Raw genomic sequence first — 9446 nt, forward strand, 5'->3', positions numbered from 1 at the left:
GGCTTGCCCGGCTGCTCGGCGACCTTAGGTGCACTCCACCTGAAGCCGTCGATCTCAAGGTTGACAACAAGTCGGCCTTGGCCCTCATCAGGAACCCGGTCTTCCACGACAGAAGTAAGCACATTCAGACAAGATTCCACTTCATCAGAGAGTCGGCGGAGAACGGGGACATCAGGCCAGACTACATTGGCACTGGAGGGCAACTCGCAGACATCCTGACCAAGGCACTTCCACGAGCAAGATTCCAGGAGCTGCGAGATCAACTAGGTATGTTTAATGTAGGACAGTAGGAGCACAAGTTTAGGGGGAGATTGTCAGAATAAATCTTGTGCTCAGTTTGGTCAGTTTAGTCATTTTGTTGCATGTTCAGACTCTCCTAGCATTTAGGCAGCACGAGGCCACGATTTGTGTGGATGCCGTGCATGCAGTTCAGAGGATGGCGAGAATAGCTCGCACGTCCGCGTCTCGCGTTCGCGACTGATTCGCACACTTCGCGGCCATGGGGATGGACGTGGCCAACGGCGAGGCGTGAGAAGCGCTCGTATGCGCATGTATCGAGTCTATACATTTCAATCTTAACAGAAAACGCAGTAGCTTGTTCGCTGCACCAAAAACCAACTGTGTCCAGTTCTCGCGTGTGTTTGAGTTCTTGAGAGAAACCTGGGAACCTTGCCGGTGCACGTCGCCGGTGAGACTTCTCACTGAGCCCCCGCGGATGGGCCTGCTGCCGATTGGCAGGATTGCCGCGCGGCATAATTCTAGGCGGTGTCGCACGAGCAGTGTCGTGCGGCACCACCGCCGAGAATTTTCCTCCAATAATGGAGATGAAGAGATCGCGAGCAAGAGCCAGACACGGAGACGCACGACTGGGCCTAATGTGGTAAGCGTCCGGCCCAGGCTCCAAGCAAAACGCCCAAAGATGAAAGGCAGCACTCGCGCGCGTCGCAGAAGACCATGTTCATCTTCCTCCTCCAGCTGTAGCGGCCGAACTTCGGGGAATAGGGTTGCTGGGGCGGCTGCGGCCACCGGTGACCTTAGAAGGGGGAGGGGGGAGGCAAGGAAGCCTGGTGGCAGAGGCGTGTTGCGAGGGCGGCGCAGCGAGGCGGCGGGGACACCACTGGCCGCCGAAGGTCGGGGGACAACTGGTGGGCTAGGGCTCGGGTCGGAGATGATTAGTGGTAGTGGCGGAGGCACCGGAGCGGTGCCTCAGCCGGAGCCAGCGAGGGAGGGCAGGGGAGCAGCGCGCGGTGTTTTTTCTGCAAGCTGCGAGGTCGCAGTCGCATATGCTAGGAATAGACGCCCCTGAGTCCAGTCCGTCCTCGCACCCTCTAGCTCTACGAACGCTAGTTTAAACCTTGGCCCTATGGCGGCGGCGGCGGCAACGTGAAGCGCAACACGGCACCCGGGTGGCGCAGCGTGCGGAGCAGGAGCAGAAGCAGCATCAGAGCCTAGACCTGCATGCACGGGTCCAGCAGAAGCGCTTTGTCGATGAGGGGCGGCGCGGGTGCAGTGGCAGGAAGAGAGAAGAGCTAGCTGGGCCAGATTGCTAATTGATCTTTATACGATTTACATGTTCGTTCATTCTTTTTTTACTTTTTTGTAATTTGTAATGTATGTAACATCTATCACTTGTGTTGCTCACTGATTTTTTGTTAAAATTTTGCAATTTTAATGTGAACGCGGTATGATGGGTGCACATCTCATGCATTTTACTTTTAGTTTAGTTCCTCGCTAGAATTCGCCCCGCTTATAATTTTTTGAAAAGATATGACACAAGCATGACCGCAAACCTCGTTTCCTATGAAGAATATAATCTTTTATCTCAAAGTGTTTAGAAGGTGTGGGTCAACATCATCTACAACTCTAACCCAATCCACATGAAACTGGTTCCTCTTGACGTAGCAGTTGCACGACTTTAAATAATGCTCTCGCCATTCACTTTGTACTCCAGCTTTAGCAATTTTGCGCCCCTAGCAACCGTGTGCTTCACTCTTGGCCACTGTTGATACTTGTGTTAAACAAAGGCAGGTCTTAATGGAGATTTAATGAGTTTTATGAACATTAAATTTGATGACATATCAACAATTTTACTAACTTGGTAATCTTAGATAGAAAGAGAGTTTCATCCCATGAAACCAAACGGATTAGATTACCAAGTTTCATTAAACATAATGAGACATACACCGAGAATGTTATGGTTTTATCCCATCATACATTCGATCACAACATTATGCAAAAAATTAAATATTGCAGCATGTCTATGGAACAATCCAATGAAACTATGAACTGTTTCAAAATTATACAGCTAATATGGCAGTCTTGGTAATGGTGCGACGAAACTATACACTGAGACTGGCTTAATGCCATTCCAAAGTTATAGAGGTGTTAGTTTAATAAAAAAAAGTTAGTGCAAAGAGCTAGAATTGATCTTTCTAGTTATGGGGTCAAAAAAAAATACAGCGACCTGGTATTGGTGGAGCTTGATCCAAATCAAAAAGCAATGGCACTCTATAGTCATACATACAGCGGCTAAATTAATGTTGGTTAAACAAGGAAAATTCTTGATGGAATTGTTGATGTCATTAATCTGTCTTTCAGTTCCCAGCACCATGCATTTTTTTCCCTAGTTGTTGCTGCTATTAATTTGTCATGTTGCAGATTGAATTGGAGAATCATAATTTAATAATTATGTATGTACTAAAAAAATCACAGCAAAACTGCCCAAATGCTTGTGCTCAATGCCACAGATGGGTAAATAAGCGAAATATAGAGGTAGGGAAGTGGAGATGGCAGGCTTGACATCAATACCAACTCCACAATTAATAGGCATAATACAAGTTTTGTAAAGAACCAACCAAAAAGACAATTTGATCAGATCCTCCCTTTGTGTATAGAAAGAAAATGCCCAGTTGGTTTCATGCTAAATTCATCCAACTTGGAGCTAGCATATCCAGTAAAGTACCGCATAAGCTGTGATACGTCATCACATTCACATCGACATTCATCCCAAAACGGGGTAGGGTCGACAGAACCACTTGAGACCAAGACATATTCCATCTCAAACTACTAATATCTAGTCTCTTACCAGAGAAAAGAGAAAAAATAAAATGTATCACTTAGGTCCGTCACCTCCGAAAGTATATTTCTAGATCCACAAACAGAGGCAGAGCCAAGATTTAACCATATAGAAGGAGCCAAGAGACTGAGTAGAAAATGAACTCATAAAAAAAAATTCAAGCAATAGAGTATATAGACTCCAATTTAGTATGGACAAAAAATATTATAGAAATAGTGTACTAGTGATGCTATTAGGTGCGATTACTGATTGAGCATGTAGATGCATTTGTTGATATAAAGAAAACTGAATTGTGTCAATTTGCTTCAAAATATCGTGGAATACAAAACGTGAGAAAAATTAGAAGAATGTTATTTCTACTGGTACTGTTGTAAATGTTCAACAAACTAAAATTATATGTATACTATTCAGCCACAACTACGAGCATGTTTAGGATGACTTATCCTAGCTATTGCGGTTTTCTACTACAGTTGCCACAGAAGCCGGTTAATTTTACGGTGAGAGAGAGGAACAGATCTATACTACAGTATCACTACAATGCGAATGATAATGGGAAGCCTCAGTTTTATTCTTCCTTGGAGGAATGGAGATTCCAAGATTTAGTTGTAGGGTCATAGCTGATTTTTATCTCTTGATAACTTAGGTGCACATTGTAAATAGTATTCATGATCCATGTATACTTATAACACATGAAAAAAATTACCACTGATCTTGAGAGGGGCCATGGCCCTTGCTGGCTCCTCCCTGGCTCCGCCATTGTCCACAAACTTTTTAAATTTTTTAAATTGTTCACCACGGATATGTATATAAATATATATATATATATATATATATATATATCCACATATGCACATAATGCTACCATGACGTGTTGACTGCTCGTCTCATTTATCTCCCTCTTCTCTCAATCTCTCCGATTCAACCCCGCATGAGCTGTCATGCTATCCGAGCTACTCTCTGACACACCCACCGCGTCCACTAATGCGTCCATCGAATGACCAGAAATAGCACACACCAGGGCCATGTCGAAAACAACTTCACTACAGAAGGCACCCTGAGCGGCGGCCTTAGGCGACCCAGCAAGTGGCAGGATCGACAAACGACCTATGACCCGCTGGCCAAGAGGAGGGAGATGATGGCATGGTAGAGAAGAAAATTAAGAGCAAACTATCAATTCTCATCATAATCCATGTTGGCAATCTTGAAAACCTATATTCAACATGCCATATCAACGTTACGTGCATACATGGATACATATAGACCTGCAGTGAACAATTTAAATGTTTGTGGACCTAGGAAATACACTTTCGGAGTTATCGGACCCAAGTGACATACCCTTACAAGTTTGTGGATCCAAAGTTGCACTTTTTAAAGTTGACGGATCTAAATAACACACCCTTACAAATTTAGGGACCGCCGGTGCATCATACTGGAAAAAACTACTTATCTCAAACTAATGGCTTGCCATCTAAAAAGTCACAAACTAATGACTTGTCCCCTAAACAAACCAGCTAATAAAACAACTGATCTAAAGCTATGTGCTACAGTACTTCATGTACTGATCATGCACAACATCTCTTGTGCTCCCACTTTTCCTCACTATTCATTTGCGTTGCTTTCATTCATCTTCTTGTGTAGTTCTTTCATCCGTGCCCTCAGCGAGCTATGCTTTGCTTGACATCTTCTGCTGGATCCTTTCGAGCTCTTCCAAGAATATTTGACTTCGATTTGGATCCTTGCTTACAGAAGCACAAGTTTCGGCCATCCTATTCATAAGCATAGCATATCTCAGTGAATTTTGTGAAGCAATTGATCCTGTCTTTTCTATGCAAAGTTTTTGTAACTCCTGCTCCCTGAACTTTTTTGTCCACCTCTGCTTGATGTAGTGTTCAGGTATCTGGTTAATTCCAAACTGAGTGAAGAGCCTCAGAACATGGCAACAAAGTATTCCATCTCGCTCAAACTTTGAACATATGCAGTTAAATGTCTTATTTTTCATGTCAACTTCAATAGTGAAGGAATCGTTGGGAAATTCAGCATCCTCATAGTCTACGACTCTTTGCACTGTATAGATTCTGTCCTCCTTTTCAAAAACATTGAAAGCTGATGCATCAAGTAGCTCTTTCTGAAATTTCAAGAACAGCCCCATCGTGTAAATTTCTGCCGCACGCCTTTCTATTAGTTGCCTAGTACAGTATATTGGCTTTTGCAGGGTTGACTCAAATCTATCAATGCTAACAGACTCCTCTTGGAAAATGTTATACTGACTGATGATGGTTTCTATGGTATCCTCTTGCAGAACATAGTCCTTGAAAATTGAATGTGTGCTCTCACAACGTCCAAAGGAACGTATAAATGGGCAAAATACATGTCTGAAGTAAACTGGCACCCACATAGACCTTGTCCAATACATGTGCTTCAAGTGTTCATTCAATTCTGCAGTATATTTCTCAAGCATTCCTTTCAACCATTCCCAAATTCTTCAGTAGTTAAAGAATTTATAATAAGACATATCAGCTCAGCTTCCATTCCAGGTCTGTTAACCATAAAACCTCCAACTTCAGCTGCAGCTTCCTTCACCACATGCCACATGCTGAACCGATGAAAAACTGTAGGGAATACCTCTGCAATTGATTTCTGTATAGCTGAATCCTGATGTGTAATTATAATACTTGGTTTCTTGCCATCCATCACATCTAAGAATGTCCTGAATAACCAAGAGAATGTCTCTGCCTCATCATTTTCAAGCAAATACAGTTGGCTTACCATGCCCATTAATTCCAATTAATGACGCAAAAGGCATGTGGTATGCATTGGTTCTATAAGTTGTATTAAAATGAATGAAATCTCCGTATAAAGCATAATCAAGTCTAGCTCGCGCATCTGTCCAAAAGATATTTCTTATAGTGCTATCTTCATCAGTCTTCATAGCATAGTAGAACCCAGGTTGCTCCTTTTGCAATCTTCTCACATGCTCTAGTGTGCTTCCAATATCTGTATTCCTAGTCTTCATCAGTCTGTAAGACTGTTTCAAGTTGTTGACATCAACTTTCCTGACAGGTACATTCTTGAGTCTCCCCTGTAATTTCCTGAAAATTTCCATTATCTTTGCCGGCTTAATTCTGCTTTCCTGCAATATTCTTGAGAAGTGTCTCTCTTCATCCGACATGTCCTTGTGGCTCATGAAAAATCTGGTCAACAAGGGCGAACACCAAAGTGGGTGATTATGCTCATGCATAGCTGCTGTAACTTCCCATCTATCAGCAACAAGTTTCACAGTCACCTTCATGCGACATTGAGTGTGTTCAACGGCATCTCTTCTCCTCTTCCTCTGTCTTGTATCAGTCTCTCTTGCTTTCCTACTTTTGTTGCACACAAATGTTATCTTCTTGTGCTTGTAATTCGTTCCTTTAATCACGGCGAATCCAGTAACTTGCCCATAGACATTGATAAAACGATGAGCATCTTGTAGTGTGGAAAATACCATGCCAACCTCTGGAGGCCTAGCCTTTTCCATTTCTTCTGGACTTGGAAACATATAGTCTTCATCACCATCAGCGTCTACTTCAGCTTGATCTTTTTGGCATTCATTGAGGTCTTCATCTCCTTCATTTAGGACGACATTCCCATTGTCTTGGCCCAGCTCCTGCAATTTAAAAAATGTTTATACCTTCCTAAGAAAAGTAATGTTCAACAAATTTAACCATGCAATAGAATTTTGGCATATACGTACCTGAACATATGTCTCTCCAGCTCCTGGGACCTGTATTTCTGACCGCCTGTTCATATCGGTATCATTCCATAGGAAAATAGGTGACTGTTGAAATGCAACGCCACTGAAATTTAGTCGTTAATATTTATTTAATACAATTTCTTTGGCCTTGTAAACTATGTGGCCATGAATATTTAGATCATACCTGCAGGCTTTCTCGAGTTGTAAGATTTCGATGTTCTCTAACCTCATGTTCAGGAGCAAGCATGATTCCATATCTTTCTTCCAAATCTGTGTCCCCTCTGCTTGTATTCTGCATATATTAAAATATCAAGTTTTTGGTATTTCATACTTCTGTAGTGTTTTATTCAAATGAAAATGATGTGACCTCTAAATAGCTTCCTATACTGCAATGTTTTTGTTATATAATGGAAGGGAACAATTTGGTGAAATAAATGGAACGATTCAACGCATTACCTGGAAAAATGCAAAAATATACATGGAAGATTTGCACATCTCATCTGTCATAAGTACTTTAAGTTCATAGCTAGTTAACATCATGAGCGCATTCCTTTTTCACATACCTCCATTTCTACCATTGCCATGTCTGATTCCACTTCTGCTTCTTTCCGTGCTTCATGGACCTGCAATGTCAGGTTGAAGAAGAAGTTGCAAATCCATTTTTATTTTCCTTGTGTTCAGAAGTACAAAGTATCATCAGAATATGGATTCCTCATTATTATCTTCATAAATCACAACAGGTCAATGTTCTAGGTTCACAATAACTACATCTAAAGACTGGTGAGTTTTGTTATTTTTTGTTTGGAGATCAGCTGACCTTATTCATAGCAGATGCCACGAGGCCATAAGGTTCTCTATTTGCTGATTCATTCCCTTGACGCATTCCCAAATCTCCATTAGCACCACTTGTTTCCTGAAAATATTAGCAAGAATGCTTAATTTATTACTTTTGATGAGACAAATCTAAATTTTAAGATTGCTTCAAGGATCACAGAGTGTGCAGTAGAAATTTCAGTTTACTTACCTGGTAAGATTTCAAATTCCTCTCAGCCAAAGTTTGAGCAGGCAGCAAGGGGCTTGATTCTGCACCTCTCTCCATCTTTTTCTTGCTGATCTCAACCGCATGCAGATCCATCTTTTCTTCTGTCTCTCCCTCTATACATAGGTTTAGGCCATTGTTTTTAGCTTTCTATCAGGAAGATAGGCATTGTGAGTTGACATGCATCAAAGCAAAAGGTCTACACATAAAGCTATTGATGCAAATATAAACTGCCAGACATGTATACAACAGCAACAGTAGTCATATTGGTAGATGCAGCACGAGTGAATTCACCGCAAGTTATTTAGCATGCTAGAGCCGCACTTCAGAGACCAGGCAACAAAACAAAAGCACACCCTTCACACTCAGAAGCTTGGAAAGCAAGACGTAAAGGAGTACTGAATTGTCTGAAAACCACGTTTAGCCTGAAATGGAACCAACTAACCAGGGATACATTTCACCCTCAATGACCACGATAATTGGCTTCTTTACCAAACCAGGGAAATGTAATTCAAAGGCAACCAACCAGCACTCGATCTAGAACTACATCTGCTGAACGATCCTCGCCATAGGAAGTCAGTAACCCACAAAAAGTCATGCTCCTTTGCAGCACTGTAATGTCCAACCCCAACAGAAAAAAAGAGACTCCCACTCACCGCGAACAATTAAATCCTTTGCTAATTATTTTCTACCTCAAATTTCGTTCCTAGCCAATTAATCAACCCTTTTAAGTGAGGCCACAGAGGTGAGTTCGAGAAGAGGCAAGGGCAATTGGCCATCACATGGGCAACACTCTGCACAGCACCGACTAAAGACACCGAAGCGAAGATTGGTGATGCAGATTAATTGACAAGCGATGTACAAAAAAGGAATCCTTGAATAACAAATCCCAGATTTGTGTGTTAGTGGTAGCAGGGACAACATTGGATATCAACAAGTTTCGCATGTTGTGACAAGATTGAAAGTGCTTGGACTGATCTAATGCTGTGCAACTGAAGATGAGTCGCAGGGGTAAGATATGTGGTTTTCGAGTTCCCTGTTCAAAACAAAGTAACAATGGAGATTTGGGGATGAGGAATTTATTAACCTCTGCCGGCTACGAGTTAGCTGCGGGTTGCGCCTGTCGCCGCGTCAGACTGCCCCGACCGCCACCCGGAGCCCCAGACGCCGCCCGCGCGCTGGATCGCTGCGCCGCGCTCGCTCGGGAGTTGTGGATGGGAGAGTTAGGGTTCGTGCGTGCAGATGCGGGCCGGGTCGGGCTTTGCCCAGGTGTCTCTCTGTGTCTCATTTGTGTTTGCGCCATTTCATTTAAAAATAATATATATTTTTTTAAAAAAAACAGCACATATTGCTTCACCAAAATTTTACTTAAAAATATAGCTTAATCTATATTATTATTATAAAAGTTGAAATACTATATTAGACCCATCGTACCCCTCGCGGATAGCCTATATATCAGGTCTCGAGGTCTGACGAAAGTGATGGAAATTCATATTTTTTGTTAATTTACATGTCTGATTTAGAGGTTTGACGAAAGGAATGAATAACTATATTTTAGCGAATCTAAAATATTCTAACTCAAACACCAAATCTTTTTT

The 9446-nt window shown here is 42.2% G+C and overlaps 1 protein-coding gene across 2 annotated transcripts; it reads right to left on the minus strand.

Moving 5' to 3' along the window:
- Positions 1-4870: 4870 nt before the first annotated feature.
- LOC112901109 (protein FAR1-RELATED SEQUENCE 5-like) lies at positions 4871-9111 on the minus strand. 2 transcript variants are annotated; one of them, XM_025969943.1, is made up of 7 exons: positions 8936-9111; positions 7834-7964; positions 7627-7722; positions 7373-7432; positions 6994-7101; positions 6810-6893; positions 4871-6722 (listed from the first exon to the last, which is right to left on the minus strand). In XM_025969943.1, the coding sequence occupies exons 2-7, from the start codon at positions 7942-7944 to the stop codon at positions 5820-5822; spliced, it is 1362 nt and encodes a 453-aa protein (XP_025825728.1). In that variant the 5' UTR covers positions 7945-7964; positions 8936-9111; the 3' UTR covers positions 4871-5819. The 2 variants fall into 2 exon arrangements, with proteins under 2 accessions (XP_025825728.1, XP_025825727.1); XM_025969942.1 differs by having other exon boundaries at positions 7834-7998.
- Positions 9112-9446: the final 335 nt, after the last annotated feature.

The sequence above is a fragment of the Panicum hallii genome, chromosome 7 (genome assembly GCF_002211085.1).
Source record: "Panicum hallii strain FIL2 chromosome 7, PHallii_v3.1, whole genome shotgun sequence".
NCBI lineage: Eukaryota > Viridiplantae > Streptophyta > Magnoliopsida > Poales > Poaceae > Panicum > Panicum hallii.

Bases quoted from the DNA above. Each gene is read 5' to 3' on its own strand.
- LOC112901109 (XM_025969943.1), bottom strand. From the start codon at position 7,944: ATGGATCTGCATGCGGTTGAGATCAGCAAGAAAAAGATGGAGAGAGGT. The intron at 7,723-7,833 runs GTAAGTAAACTG...TAATATTTTCAG, and splicing joins GGAATTTGAAATCTTACCAG to GAAACAAGTGGTGCTAATGG. The intron at 6,894-6,993 runs GTATGATCTAAA...GCATTTCAACAG, and splicing joins CAACTCGAGAAAGCCTGCAG to TCACCTATTTTCCTATGGAA.